The sequence below is a fragment of the Myotis davidii genome, unplaced genomic scaffold (genome assembly GCF_000327345.1).
Source record: "Myotis davidii unplaced genomic scaffold, ASM32734v1 scaffold327, whole genome shotgun sequence".
NCBI lineage: Eukaryota > Metazoa > Chordata > Mammalia > Chiroptera > Vespertilionidae > Myotis > Myotis davidii.
Genome location: NW_006298628.1, coordinates 848,849 through 865,352, shown reverse-complemented (window position 1 = coordinate 865,352; position 16,504 = coordinate 848,849). Strand labels below are relative to the sequence as shown.

The following is a 16,504-nucleotide window of genomic DNA, read 5'->3' as shown; positions in this document are numbered from 1 at the left end:
ACATGCTTGAATTGGTCTACGGCAAACAAAAGTGGTTCAAGGGATATTCCCTAAGAGGCTACTTCTAAATCCACACAATGATCGAGGCTTGAACTAGTATCGTGGTGGAGATCGAGAGAAATGATCAGATTTGAGAAGAATTTCATTTTTTAATAATTGAGTTGATTTTTAGAGAGGAAGGGAGAGAGCTATATAAACATCAATGATGAGAGAGAATCATTGACCAGCTGCCTCCTGCAAGCCCCCTACTGGGAATCGATTCCACAACTCAGGCATGTGCCCTGACCAGGAATCGAACCAGTGACCTCTTGGTTCAGGGGTTGACACGCAACCACTGAGCCACACCAGCGACAAACTAGACTTCTGCCATTTTTTAATGCACCACTAATTTCCTGGAAATACCTATCTGTTGAGGCTTTATCTCGTTTAGTGCCTCAGAGAAGATGAGACAGGACTTTAAAAACTCTTTGGGGAGTACTTGCCTTAGTATCTTTGGGAGGACACACACAAAACAAATATGCTTAAGTCCATATTAATATTCTGTTAATCAGTTTATAACTTGCCAGTAAAATTCTGTTACGGCCTGTCACTGGATTAAAACAAGAAGATTATAACAATCCTCTCTTAAGGTGCCATTTTGATAGTAATTAGAATATTGCTACCATGTGGCATACATTTTTTATGTACTAAAAGTATCCCTCCTACTTAATTTTGTTTTAGGAAAGGGACACAGCAAGTAGGCGATGGAGGGATGGGTGTTTTGGAAGATCTATTAATCCTACAGGCAGGTTAAAAAAGCCAGTATGACCGTAGGAGTAAGAATGAGTTTCTTGCTGGCATCACTGTGGACTGGTATCAAACAAGTGGACTGATACTGAGCAGCTGCATGATCAGATTCTAATAAAATGAGCAACAAGCAAAAGAGGGAAAAGGTGTGGTCAGTCAATGTTAAAAATATTTTTCAGGGGAAGAAAAGCTATTAAATATTGATTGGCTGCTTAAGTGTTTTGAGCACATTTCAAAGGTCAATGATATGATTCGAAATGCCTCCACCTTCTAGAACTGAGAAACAGGCCATTTGTATTATCCTACACATCTTTCTAGCAACTAAAACAAATAATTCATTCAACAAACGTGTTCTGAGTGGTCACTATGGGCCCGGCACTTTTCTAAGTGGTAGGAATATAGCAGTAAATAAACTGCATGGATTTTATGTTCTTAGTGGAGAGAAACAAAGTCAATAACTAAATGACTTTGTATTAGAAGTACCCTAAAAGCCAACCTCAAGTACTTAAGAGTATGATAAGTAATTTGGGGGAAAAAGAGAGCAGGAAAAGGAGATAAGATGTAAATAACTCATTTGTGTTCGTTGTTATGACAGAGTAGATTTTAGAATTAACAATATTCTTTTATAACTAACATTCATAGGTATATAAATATTCCATGTTATAGATTACAGCTTTAATAGTTTCAAAAACCAATATTAGTATATCTCCACTCCTAAAGTACATTATTTGTATATTATACTATATAATATATACTATACATATAATATATATAACTTATTGATGACAAGTTCTTAGTCAAGAATATAATCTAGGATAAATTAACACCAGGTCTTTTAAGTGAAACACAACGTACTTTTGGATATTTTTTTATGAAGCGTTTTGAGGAAGGAGCTGGTTTTTGTTTGTTTTTTAAGCCTACAGCACCCGGCATTCCCAGGCGGTCTCCCATCCAAGTACTAACCAGGCCCGACCCTGCTTAGAAGAGGCCGGTTTTTTAAAAAGTGAAACCCTACTGAATTGTAAATCAAAGATTTCAGGTAGCAATGATTTTCAATTCTAAAAAACAAAATTAAGTTCACTAGTCACTCCACCTTAAATTCATCTAATGTAGCCTAAATCAAATAGGAATGTTGGTCATCAGTATCATTAACAACTGGAAAAAGAATAGTAAAGACTGAAACTCTTTGGGAAGAGCTCATTTCCAAAAGAAGAAAAGACATTAGTTTTACAACTAAAATGTATAAACTATTTCATTTCATTATGTTTTGGTTGTCCAGTACTTCAATTTTTGCTCATAAAACATACACCGAAGTTTTCAGCAGAATAAAGCTTACCTTCAGGCTGGTATGAGAACGTGGCTGACTTAATTCCTGAAATTTCCATTGCTCCGATCCAGGGGTCTCTCCACCTTTCTGAGTGTCAGGTGTAAGCAATCCATCTCCCGCAGGTAGAGGGAAAAGCCCTAGTGATATAGGGCGTTCTTTTCTATATAGAGAGGGGAGGAAAAAGTAAGCATTCATTCATTTTTTTTAAAATTCTTTATTCGTCATGACTATAAGCAATACTCCTGGGCAATTATTATTTTAGAATCATTACTCTTAAATAATATTGTCTGCCTATCTGAACAAGACTTACCAAGAAAAAATATAGGTCCACAGAAGTTTAAATTAGCCCGAAGAAATCAACTAAGAAAAGCAGTAAGAAATTATTTAGGAAATGTTATAAAGTACTGATGAGTTCCTTGCCCAGAAAGCAGCCTGGGGTCTGCTTTCACAGAGAGAATAAGTACCAAGTTTTCACTCATGCTTAGGTTAACCCTAGTGAAACTCATAACCTCTCCGTTGGAAGTGGTCCCAACCTCTGCCTCTAGACTTCCCAAGTCCTCACACTCACCCCAAGATGTTTACCCAACTTTCTTCAGGGTATTCCTTTTCGGCCTGAAGGAAAATCAACATATGATCTAAATCAGGGCTACTGATTAAACAGTAAAAAGAGCTCAACAGAGTTTTATCCCATAAAGCAAGAACAGAACCCACGTATGAGTTTCTTTCAATCACAGTACATATGAAAAAAACCATTGTCAGTTTTTCCAAACAAGGAGGCCAAAAATGCTATGAGAGACTGTAGAGTTTCCATTGCTTTGTGGGGAATTTCAATTAACAAGAGTTACAATTTCAATAATAATAGAATTGCAACAAGAAACTTGTCCTTTGCTGATGCATAGAAGATTCAAAATCAAAGGGATTTGAAAACAAGCCTACTGCAAGGTTATCCTAGGTCACTAACTCAAAAGTGTGGAAACTGTCAAGAAAAGAGACACTAAAAGTTTGGAGCTCTACCTCTACTACTAAGACTGAATATAACTTAGAATAGAAACACTAAGGTTATAAATAAAAGTGGCAAAATATTTGGTTTTGCTAAATAAGTATTTTATTCTGTAAATTCATTTCTATACAACTTAAGCCACTTTTGAAATGTGCCCTCAATTAACACAAAGGGTTTTGCTAATGACAATCAGAAAAAGATTTATAAACTGTCAGAAAACTTTAAGAAAGTTTAAGAAACTTTAAGAAAGATTAGGTGAAGCAAAGGGGTCCAGAGACTGCATTTTTAAAAATATATATATTTTATTGATTTTTTACAGAGAGGAAGGGAGAGAGATAGAAAGTTAGAAACACTGATCAGCTGCCTCCTGCACACCCCCTACTGGGGATGTGCCCGAAACCAAGGTACATGGCCCTGACGGGAATGGAACCTGGGACCCTTTAGTCCACAGGCTGACGCTCTATCCACTGAGCCAAACCAGTTAGGGTTAGAGACTGCATTTTATTAAGGTTGTATGCACAAGAAAATAAAATAGGGCTTTATCAGTTAGAGTTAATTATTCATCACTTCTTCACACTCAGGCTACTTTTCCTGTTTAATTTCAGAGGAAAATTTGAATGCAGGTAGTACACAATAAAGTACTAGATAATAATTAATGCCAAACCCAAGTTTGTGACAATGAGCCACCAAAATAACCAAATGACAAAAATTAAAGTAACTTGTCTACTATTCTATTTATACCAATTATTCCCAAATGCTGGTTCAGCAACAAAGTTTTCATAATTTCACTGCAAAAACAGGCATTATTTATTTCCTCAACAGATAACAACAGCACATACTTTACACATATTCATTTCCATGTATCATAGAACTGGTTCTTTCTTCAGAATGACCCTTTTCTACATCTCTGCTTCTTTGATTTTAAAATGCTCTTTCTTTCATCCAATGATAATGACAGTAATTAGAAAGTGATTTTTTTAATGTCCATATTTGGCAAAACAAAAAGTTGTTGACTTGATGTTTATCCCTCAACATCAAGTTGAGGGATAATTCAAAGTTCTAACAGCTACTAGATGACTTCTTTTTTATCTTTTTTAAACATATCCTAATGACATAAACAAAAAGCTGACCAGGAATTTAATAGATGTAATTTAATAGAAAGCTCTCTAACCCGAAATGCAAAGCCAACCAGGAAGATATTACAGACATCATGTGAATCCATCAAACTGCTAACAGATATCAAAATACAGGCCAGTCATCAGAATGATCATCTATATGAATGACAGCATATTCATTTTCCCACATCAAATACTACTGAAAAGTGGAAAACTACGGGGGAAGGAGTCTTCTGTGCATCCAAATGTCCCTTTCCTACTCCTGTTAATTACAAGAATTATTCACACCTCTTTATCTTGATTTTATTAATCATTCAGATACTCTTCTATAGGGAGGGAACTTCTTTCAGAGATCGGCAGCTATCTGTCACTATCTGTCAAGAGGGTCAATGGTGCTCTGGGTTACACTGTGCCAACTCTTGAAAAATAACCTTACTACATATATCTTCTCTCCTCCTTTTACTGATAAATTACATAAGAGTTAGGGGGAGGGGGAAGGCATGTAATTAATTATGCAAGTTAGTTAGAGTCCTACTTTTGAGAAGAAACCCCCAAGGTGAACATTCGTTCAGTGCTATGTTGGTATGCATGTTTAGTACTCTATGTATTGAATGCTTCAGTAAAATTCACAGAAGAAACTATAGAATGGAACACATGTGGGAAAGTATCAACCTGGCAGACGTAAACCTAAGATGTTTCAATGCCATTATTATCTAAAAACAAAGTTATCATCAACCCGTTATATTCTTTTTAAACTGACTCAGTTCAATATATCTATTTTTAGTTGTTTATTGAAATGTTACCTTACATGCATAAATCACTTCACAAATATTCTTCAGTTACATTAACATTTAAAATAAATAATCATTAATAAAATCTACTATATATATAAAGGACAGTAAAAAGAGATTACATTTGTTCAGTACAATGTGATAAGCACTGAAATGAATAATTTATTTACATTACCGATTAATCCTCACAAGGAAAGAGAGATTATTTTCCCAGTTTTCAGATTAGGAAAAGGGATGCTCAGAGACTGCAGACACTAGTGATTGGCAGCGACAGGTTTCAAAGCCAGACCTGTTTGACTCCGAGGCCCATGTCCTTTCCTTGGAACTACCTGCTTCTTGACAATTTAATCTTCATATTGAAGACTTTTGTGTCAAGGAACTTTTCAATTTAATCATGTTATTTGATCAATAAGATAGCTGGGGCTAAAATAGTTCTGCTAATAAGGGGGAACATATACTGGTAAGTATAAATATTATTTACTTGTTTAATTATATATCTTGCAACTGATCAAGTATAAAATAATTATTTCACCTGATTTTTGAAACCACCCTAGTGGGGTAAAAACCCCCAAGGCGGAAACTCTGGAACAAAGAAACTAAGCAATTTGCCAAAGGTCTACCAGCTAACAACACGTGACAGAACATGTGTATCTAACTCCAAAGCCTCTTACCCTCCGCACAGCACAGCACTGGCTTCTCAGACAGAATGGAAACCTAAGACAGCCTTTAAAATCAATCTCATTTTAATATTCTACATGTTCTTGAGTTAAGGTATATTTAAGTTCCTAAAAGCCTAGGTATACACACACACACACACACACACACATCTTTTATATACTAAAATATACACAAGTAATGAGATTGCTCCTGATTTTTATAAAATCAGGAAAGGAAATAAATGACCAACCATAAAATTTAATTTCTGGGTCTTAAGCTAATGTTGAACATGAATTGACCTGTGAATTAAAAGGAACACATAGAAGGAATTTACTACTTTAATTCTTCTTGCTTTATCGAAATCCACAATAAGGAGTTAAGTATTTTAAACGTTTAAATAATAAAAGCTATGCACTATGTACCTTCATTTAAAACCACAGGCAAAGTAGAAAGCTGAACAAGTCAGATAGTTTTAGTTTGATGAGTTAGAAACAAAAGAAACCAAAACCTTACATCTCTAAAACGAAGAAGATGGTTCTTATAGGGTGCAAGCAGAGTGAGCAGCAGAAAAGCTAGAGATTAATGACTACCCCCACAAGCAGGCATGAATATCTGTCACCCAAGTCTACAAAGAAAGGGCAACATCTGACTAAACAATAGTGAATAGGCTTTGTAAAGCTTTCACAACTTTGATGTGTAGATAATGGAGGAAAATGCATTTCTTGCCCTGAAAGGTTTATATCCTTTCACTTAAATACAATTTAGAAGGAAAATTAATTTAAATTCTCAGTCCTCATTAGCTGCTATCAAAATTTGTAAAAATAATGACTGAACCTCTATCAGTCAAAGGATAACTGAAATAAAATAAACACCTACGGCCTGTGTCTAATAGACTGCAAGTCCCAGCATGAAAGATATTTGCCCCTAAATGCTCAGATGCTAACCAGAGGTTGTATAAACTTGGGCTGGAACTCCACTTCTGCTCTCCCCTCGCTCTTTCAACACTTGCTTAAAGCAACACCACACTGACCTTGCTGTTGTAGGTTAAATACAATATGAAAACCCTTTTCCTAAGTAAAACGTTTCCAAACACAAAGCAGCATCCCTAAGTGATGGCCTACAAATGAATACAAGTAAAAATAGAAATCCTAGCTTCAGGCCATTTCCCATTGTTTCAATCTGCAACAGAAATGGTTGCAAAGCAGACCCATGAAGCTAAAAAAATTGAGACAAACCAACTAAACAGGGGCTGTGAAGAGAGACTGGAGTACCTGAGTATCCTTGGTAGGTTCTGCGTCAGAGCTGGCACACCGGTAGAAATAGAAAAGTGCACAAGCAGCAAAACAGAGAGCGATACCAAGATAGCAGAATTAATGACCACCGCCCCGCCAACAAAGCCAAACACCAACAGCAGCATGCATCCGGGACTCATGGCGCTGTGCGGGCATGGTGAAACGCCCGAGCCAGGAGGCCTACACGGGGGCCACCGGAGTATCTTTGTAGTGAGGATCTGTCATTCAGCTGCTGCCACGAAAACAATGCCATCAGCAGCCGCTTTCCACTCCATCCTGCAGCAGCTCCGAAGCGATGACGTCACCCCGTTCTCCCCACCTCAAAACCGGAGAGCTGCTGCTCCTAGCATTTATGCAGCTATCCTGGGCGACAGGCAGCCTATTAACCACGTTCCTCTCCACCAAGAGCCCTGGCTTAGCTCATTGGCTAAATGCTTGCAGATCTACATAATTTATTCACACTCCTACATCAAACACAAGTCTCACTAGCTAACCCTTTCAAACGTGCCTCTCTCTAACAAAAGGACTTTAGACCAGGAGGACTGGAAAATTTTCAGCGTGCCCACAAATCAGAAAAATTTAAGCCTACTGTAATACACATTATTAGAAAGCAATCAAAATATCTCGATAATGCTGCTTATATGGAATGGCTCACAATTTACATCTGAAATAATGAAAGCTGTTTCTGTTTTTCTATGCTATTCTTTACTATAGCATTCCAACCACAGTAGAGAGCTTTTGAAACAGCCTAACTATTGTTCCAGGATTAAAGAACAGAGAGAAACAGACATAGGCAGGTTATTTCGCTTTGTTCTCAAGGCAAACGTATAACACAGCTTACCTAATTCTACTATGAACTGCAGATTCTAGTTGTTCACTCCCTGAGAGCTGGTGAAGTTTTGTCCTTTCTAAGTGTTCCATATAATTATGGATCATCTGTTTTGAAGAAAAAAATACACAAAAATTTAAAAATAATACCTGGAATAAAACAAAAAGAACACTTTTTTTACACATTTCTTATTTATCAGATTATCCATAATTCCGTATAAAAGAATATTGGGGTGAAATGGGGGGGGCATGAAGGAGGTGGAAGAGGGCAAAATGGGGAATAAACGGGAAGGAAAGCGACGACTTTGGGTGATGGGCGCACCATGCAGTATGCAGGTGTCTGAGTTGTGCACTTGAAACCTGTATGGTGTGATTAACCAATGTCACCTAAATAAAATTTCTTTTAACGGCAAAGGAATATGCAAATGCTACATTTAAGGACGCTGGTAGCCATAAAAGTAGTCAACATATTGCTGAGCACTGCAAAAAGCTATTTTTCACATTGTGATGCTATTAAATGATATAATTTTGACATAAAGAGCAGAAATTAGGATATAGAAACTGGGGAGGAGGTGATATGAGATAAGTGGTAAAACAAATAATAGAGGGCATCGGAGAAGTCCATTCAGCAAAATGGAAAACAACAAAGAAATTAACGTAACACTTGAGAAGAAATTGACAAGGAGAAAATCTGAGATGTCCTCAGAAGAACTTTCAGCTATGAAAGTTTTTTGTTTAACAAAACCATACCCTTATGTGGTGATTCTATTTTACAAAGGATTCAGAGTATGGATCACTCAATTTAATTAAGTAATTTAATTAAGTGCCAATGTTTTTATTTCTTATTTCTACATATTTAGTTGAAAGAATGCTACTATATTTTCTCCTTTGATTGCCAATTTACTGGTATAATTACGTAATGTGATCATCTATAACAACAGCACATTAAAACAAATAAAAATCAGAGCACTGTGATTCTGTGTCTTGGATACACAGGCTGAATAGGGACGTGAAAGCTTCAAGAATATCAATACATAAACTGCCAAGAAATGCTACAGTCCTATGTAATTCTTAGTAATCTATAGTTCCATTTTTTTAAAATATATTTTATTGATTTTTTACAGAGAGGAAGGGAGAGAGATATAGAGAGTTAGAAACATCGATGAGAGAGAAACATCGATCAGCTGCCTCCTGCACATCTCCTATTGGGGATGTGCCCGCAACCTAGGCACATGCCCTTGACCGGAATCGAACCTGGGACCTTTCAGTCCGCAAGCCGATGCTCTATCCACTGAGCCAAACCGGTTTCGGCTATAGTTCCATTTTTAAGAAACCTAAATCTGGCATTAGAATACGTAAAATGCAACAAGTTTCAATCATAAAATCAAAAAGGCTATTCTAGATACTAACATGATATAAATAAGAAAAATGAATTTTAAAAAATAACAAAAAGGCCAAACCAATGGACATGGACAACAGGAGGATGAGAGCATGGGGGGGAGGGGGAGTTTGGGGGTTAATGGGGGGATGAGGATACACTTGTAATACCTTAACTAATAACAAAAGGTATGTCAGCAACTTAAAGGGATGTAAATATTAAGAGTAGGACATAAAAAAAAGGCTGATATCTTTCTTGGGAATATTGCCTGAATTCTTAAAACTGTAGCATGAAATATATTTGGAAATTTCTAAACTTTAGTGGTATGAAGGTAGGTTTCAAACTTAATAATTTAAATATTATTGTAATCTAAAGAAAACTATTGACAGAAAAAAATTTAACAAAAATTTGTTTTTTAATTTTAAAACCTGCTTTTGTTGTAAAAGTTTTACTTGGTGTTCATGTACCATCATTATATATAAATCAATTTGAAAGTTATTAACATAAAATAAACAAAACAGTAAACTCTGGTGCATGAGTTAAGATGAGTAATTCTATTGAATCAAACATAAAATAAATAATTAATCAAGTTTTTCCCCACTAAGACTAACCCAAACAAGGACTCGGTCAGGCAAAGAAAAATTAATATAAAATTGCATGAATATGGTATGTGAAAGTACTTTTTAACTTTTAAATTTATATACTTATTTTAAATTTACAGATTTTCTCTTTACCACCACTTAACAGTTTTGCAAAAATACAGGTTTTGTCTTTGTCTTTGTGTCAGCAAGCCAGAAATAATGAGCTGTTTTCTTCTTGTATCTGGAAGAACTTTAAGGAAAAAAATTTAAGTGAGACTAATATAACAAAGTGATGTTTGGGCCAAATAGATATCAATTTACATCTTCATATGGTTTTTAAAAGCCTAAGTTGAATTCTTTTATACTGGATAGTAATCATATAAAATTGATTAGTTCAAATGGAAGAATCTAAGTTTCATTAAGCAATTCAGATGAATTGCTAGCTATGGTCCACTATGTTCTAACTGCCATGAGCTGATTGGCTTTGGGGCCAGAATTCAGGTCCCTCTGACTCAGTCAACTGAGCAGGTAAGCATCATAGGACTCACGCTGTATCTTGCCTTTTAGTCTATTCTGTAGGCAGGCAATAAGCTCATTGTCCGTTCTTCCTCACACCCACAAAAACCCCAACCCTTAAGCATTTCCTGACGTCTGAAATAAAATATGCACTAATTCTATAAATGCACAAAAGAGTAGAAAAAATAAATTATATAATAAAGAAATAAACCTTTAACTATAGGGCTTCACAATGTAGCTCTGGTCTTTTAAAAATCATGAATGGGAGGGCAGGATCAGTGGTGCTAGAAAGAAGAGCGAGGTAAGAGGAAAACGGGATGTGCTTGGGCTAGCGACTACTGGGTCCACCAGCCCATCCCTCCTGATCTCAGGTTTGCTCATTTATTCCCACAGAGTCAGGTGTCAACTCCAAAACCCAAAGCTAGAGTCATGAAGGATTCCAAGCACAGTCTGGAAAATCCCAATCCCCTCCCACCTGGAAAAATCTTCACAGCTTTGACTAAAATGGAAAAGCAAGGCAATAGTGAGGTTTTGGAAACAGTGGCATGGATCTCTTTCGTCACGTTGACCTTGAATCTTTCCATATGCAGCCCAAGAATCATATATCTATATCTGCAGAGTTTCTCTTCTTAAAGTTGTTGAGATAGCATAAAGCAAAGAGGCACAGAAAAATTTCTAGTGCATTTAACATCCATGTATTCCACAACCTAAAAGCGTTATTGAAAATTCAGGCAATGGAATCAGACAACCTAGGTTCAAATCCAGTCACATCCCAGCATGGGGTCTGGGACAAATCATACTCTCTTTCTAAACTTCAATGTGTAAAATGGGTTTGGTCAGAGGATAAAATGACAATGCATTTAAACACTCCCTGATGTAAGACCAGGGTTCAAGTTTTCGGTGAGTAATATTAAGAGTATGTACATATGTGGCAAGTGCCTCACAATTACTTGATGTTTGTACTTCCTACACTGCCCTCTTTTTTTTTTTTTAACATATTTTATTGATTTTTTACAAAGAGGAAGAGAGAGGGATAGAGAGTTAGAAACATCGATCAGCTGCCTCCTGCACACCTCCCACTGGGAATGTGCCCACAACCAAGGTACATGCCCTTGACTGGAATCAACCCCGGGACCTTTCAATCCGCAGGCCGACGCTCCATCCACTGAGCCAAACCAGTTAGGGCAGCCCTCTTCTTTAAGCATGTGTTCTTTTAAACAAATTCAGTAAGGTGTACAAAATCCTGGATTTGACTAGAGAACAAGTTATTCACTCACCAAAGAAGCCATAGATTTCCCCTAAGCAGTAAAAAGTGATATTTAAACATTTTTGTGCCTATTTCAAAAGCTTACCTGAGTTGGTAGTAATCCTGAAAAAATGAAGGTTAAATCCTTTCTCTGAAGGTTTCCAGAATTTCCCTTCATTAATATTGGATAGCTATTTATAATTGCTAATTAAATGATATTTCTCCTACAGAAAAATGGGGACTAGAGTGGAACACCCCACATTTCAAAGCAGCTACCTCTGTGTTACATAAACCTTCCTACAGGCAGAGCAAAATAAAGAGAGCCTGCTAGTATCAGGGCAGAGGACAGAAGCTGCTTGTGGCAGAGGGAGGGGCTGGGTGAAAAGAGCTGCCCTGCTTCATGTGAAATTTACTGCCCAGGCCCAGCTCTCTGAATTGGTATTTAAGATTTCTCCTGAGATCTTTTTTTCTTCCTGGACTGTCCTTCTCTGAAGGAACAGGACAGAAAAATTATTACAGCTTTTTATTTGAAGGTGTCAGGTTTTTCTGTAGCAACATCACTTTTATTAAATATGTGAGAAAAAATAAGAAATTTCACTTTATAGTGATTTTTCAAGAATGCATGTATTTTAAGCATGCTTCAATTTAACACATCCTAATTTAGTAATCATCCATTATTACAAAGGTTAGAACTTCAATGAAAAAAACCAAAAGGATTATTCATCACTATCAATTATTTCTGGTACATAAACATATTCCTGCTTATAATTATGGCACTGATAAGCACTATATACAGGGCATTGTTCAGTCACTGAAATAGATGATGTAAAAAGAACCAAGAGCCCTAGCCAGTTTGGCTCAGTGAATAGAGTGTCAGCCCACAGACTGAAGGGTCCCAGGTTCAATTCAGGTCAAGGGCATGTACCTCATTTGTAGGCTCCATCTAGGTTCTAGTTGGGGCATGTGGGAGGCAACCAATCCATGTGTCTCGCTCTCTCTCACATCGATGTATCTCTCTCTGTGTGTCTCTCCCCCCCTTCCACTCTCTCTAAAAATCAATGAAAAAATATCCTCAGGTGAGGTTTAACAAAATAAAATTTAAAAAGAACCAACAATAGGCCTTTACCAATCAATTGTTTTTTAACAGTCTTGATATCCATCAAATGCCATCTCATTAAAATGTGGACATTTTCCTCATACTGAAAAGGCTGCTGGGAAGCTGTTCCTGTCTTCCCAGAGCTTTATGGTTCCAGCCTTCTGTGGCCAGTCTTTTCCCTCTGCCACTGAATTCCAATTCTGTGACACTTCATCCTTCGTGTGTGGCTATATAAGCTAAGATAGTAATAATCAAACCTTATGTGCCAGGAAGAAATTCAAACCTCTCTCCAAGAAAGCATTAAGCACATTATTCCAAAGTAAATGAAACTGAGTGCAGTGGGTTTTATCTTCCAAAAGCGACAATCTATAGGTCTCTACCAGAGGTAGGATAAGAGAGTACACAAACTGGTGAAAGAAAATGGAAGCAGAAGACTGGAACCATCCCGATCATGGGAGAGGTTGGACTAGAAAGTGAAAAAGAGAAATTCTCATTTTTTCCTTAAACAAATATGAAAATTCTGTATGTTTAGCTATGTGACCCTCAGACTGATCATGATACACCAGAAATGATTTTCACATTAAGGAGATACAAACAAAAGCAACAAATAAAAGGCTGACAATCATAAAAAGAAGGTTAAAAAAAAAAACCTCAAGTACATTTCCTAATTTGCTTTGGAGAGATTATGTGCTGGGGTTGTTACTTTAAAATACTAAAAGTTATTAAAACTGTAACTTTAAATATATAAGTGCTATATTTCATCCAGAAAACCTGTTTTAGAGTAATTTCCATTTAATACATTAAAATTTGTGTTTATGTTATTTGTTATAAGCTTAATGCAAATAAGTCCTTTATACTGGATAATAACTATAGAGATTCCTACACATAATTTACCAATCCATCATTTCTCAACTGTTAACAGAATAAATTAAATCAATTCTCTCATACTAGCAGTGTGTATACTTTTTAATATGCACACAGAAGCTTTTACTTGGTTAGCCAAAAAAACAACTATTAGAGGCACACTAATTCATCAAATGAAAAGGTAATTTCAAATAAAAAATATATTAAAAGTCAACATTTGATAATTAGGCAAATGTTATATGAAATTTAATGTGTTCTTAAAATAAATCCCCAAGAAATATACTGATTGATTTTCAAAGAAAAATTAAGACATAATTTCTAAGGTTATGTTTTTAATCTCAATATTAGCATATAAGAACAACCCAGAAACCCACCTCAGTGTGTCTTTGATGTAATGCATTATATTCCTTCTTCAGTTCTGCTTCTCTTTCTTCAAGTCTGCTAACTGAAATTAAGATACATACACTTAATCAAAACAAAATAGAAGAAATTTACTTGAAAATTCCATCTTAAAATCTTGGAATGGGTTATCTATAATCCTTAGCAACTTTAGGGCTCAGTGTTCCATATGAAATTCTTCACAAAGCTAGTAACCTCATTTCATCATCCCTAACAAATAGAACTTTCAGAGGGGGGATAAATTGGGTTTTAAAAAATTAAACACCAGATTGCTTTTCCTAATTTCCATGTTTATCAAGTCATCGCCCTAAATAGGTTTTTAACATGATATAAAATTAAGTCTTTCAACAACACTTTACAAATCATCTCAAAGAAGTTTTAACCCAGGATCAGGGCCCAAATCATTGATTTCTAACATTATTCAAGCTCTTTTTCCCTACTGAGCCATATGTGAAAAAGTCATTGTAAGTACTTTTTCTCCTTCAGGTCTTAATTTCAGGGACTTATCTTCTTTTATTTAGCTCCCTCTGCTGATGGAGTTTGTGAGTGGCACTGATTTGGAGTAGTACTCACAGAGTCTAACTTTATGATATACATACACATACATACATACATACATACATATGTATGTATGTATATATTTACATTTTTTACTAGAAAAATGTCTTTGAAAAAAGTTTTAGAATGTTGGGACAGGATTTCACAGGAAAGGGTGGTAATAGAGAGGACTGATTCTGATAGGAGGTGGAGCTCAGGCAGGACCACAAAGAAACTACAGCACTAAAGACAGATGGTGATGAGAGTACTGGGCACTGTTACCACAGAGACGGGAACATGAATCATGCTGGTGGTAAGACAGAGGGGAGACTGGCAGCCTGGTGGAGCCCACACTGACGAAGCAGTGAGATAGTCTGCTGGGAGAAACAAAACTGGTGCTAGCAGAGCTTGTAAAGGTAGATACTCATTTAAGTCTGTTTGAAGGCCTGATATTAACTGGACATGCTCTCTTCGTGTAAGGGTCGGCCACCTACAAACAGGCAAGGCTGCATCAGAAGGCTGTAGATTTAACTGCTGTGAACTATCACAGCACACATACAAATGTTTTCATATGCCTAATGTTAACACATCAGAGACCAAACAACACATAGCGTGTGCTATTGCTAAACTCGTACTGGTTTATATAGATAGCTTTACTTGCCACCTTTGTTTGAATATTTTGAAAATATGTCACTAATTGGGAAAACTGTAGCTCTGACTTTTGTTTCTAATGAAGCCTCTATGTTGGCTCATTAAATTTACACCTGCGAATAAACACACACTTTAGTTCCCATGGTGCACACTTTATTGTGCCAGGCAAGCGTTGAGAATATGTGCTACTCATCCTGCGGCTGCAAGCAATAAAAAGCAAACTTGTAATGCAGATGTGCTGTGATAGCACAATATGTACTGAAACCATTATTTTTAGTACAACTTCTCCGCTTTTTATTTAAAAACAGGAAATCCAACAAATTGAGATATTCAGTAACAATTTCAAAATAAATATTTTCTACTACTTGTCAATTAAATTTATCTGAAAGCTTAATCCTAAAACTACTGGGTAAACCTTACCTATTTTTAATTGAGCATATTTAAGGTTTTCTTGGTATTATGCAGCAACAACAAAACCAACAAACAAAAAAACCCTGGAGGCTGAGGCTAAAATAAAACCACAACTATCAGCTAAAACCCTCAATTTCAAATTTGTGTCCTACAGTAAACCTTCATTGTTCTTGTCAGTTAACTTCATATCAATTCATAAAATAAATTTGTCATCACTAACAGCTAACATTATTAGTACTCATTAGATTATGTGCCATGCACAGTTCTATGTATTTTATATTAACTAACTTATTTGAGCCTGACATTAATCTTATAATGAAAGTATTATTACATTCATTTTAGAAATGAGGTAACTGAAGCAAAGAGGAGTTAAGTAACTTGCCTAAAGTCACACAGCTAATAAGTGGCAAAACTAGGATTCCTAATGGAGGAGTCTGGGTCCAGACTCTGTTTTTGTTTACCAGGCGATAATACTTCCTCTCAAGAAATACTCTTTTTAATCTGTTTTATATACTGGAGTATAACTTAAATTTTTACGTGTAAAACAAACAAACAGATGTATAGACTACTTATGGAAAGAACCTAGTCACGGACAGTTACTTCAACTCAAAGGTATCAAAATGCCAAATAAAATATGTACCCAACTTTATTCATCATGGAAATGCATTTTAAAACCAAATGCAACACCATTACGTACCCATCTGAATAGCTCAAATGAAAAACACAATACATCAGATAAGAATGTGGGGCAATTGGAACGCGAATACACTGCTGGTGGGAGCAAACACTGATACACCCAATTTGAAAACTGGCAAGATTTTATAAACTTAAATGTGTGCAAACGCTCTGACAACAAGTTCATTGCTAAGAAGTGCACACGTGTGTCCACCAAAGGACATTTAAAACAATGCTCAAAGTAGTACTATTTGTAATAATCCAAACCTGGAGACAACCCATCAACAGCAAAATGGATAAATACTCATGTACTAGACTACTCCACAACAGAGATGAACAAATTACTGCTATACA

General features: G+C 36.1%; 1 protein-coding gene across 10 annotated transcripts in view; it reads right to left on the bottom strand.

Annotated features, from left to right (window-relative positions):
- The window catches only part of SPAG9 (sperm associated antigen 9), a 77,992-nt gene that overhangs the window by 50,706 nt on the left and 10,782 nt on the right, over positions 1 to 16,504 (bottom strand). For 3 of the 10 annotated variants that reach the window (XM_015570832.1, XM_015570831.1, XM_015570833.1), the window contains 3 exons: positions 13,852 to 13,922; positions 7,810 to 7,904; positions 2,123 to 2,273 (listed from right to left, as the gene is read on the bottom strand). In XM_015570832.1, coding sequence (XP_015426318.1) covers positions 2,123 to 2,273; positions 7,810 to 7,904 — 246 coding nt within the window. In that variant the 5' untranslated portion in view covers positions 13,852 to 13,922. Of the gene's footprint in view, positions 1 to 2,122; positions 2,274 to 2,681; positions 2,724 to 6,947; positions 7,352 to 7,809; positions 7,905 to 13,851; positions 13,923 to 16,504 lie in introns of those variants that run through there. The other 7 variants (XM_015570827.1, XM_015570828.1, XM_006774217.2 and 4 more) reach the window with 3 other exon arrangements.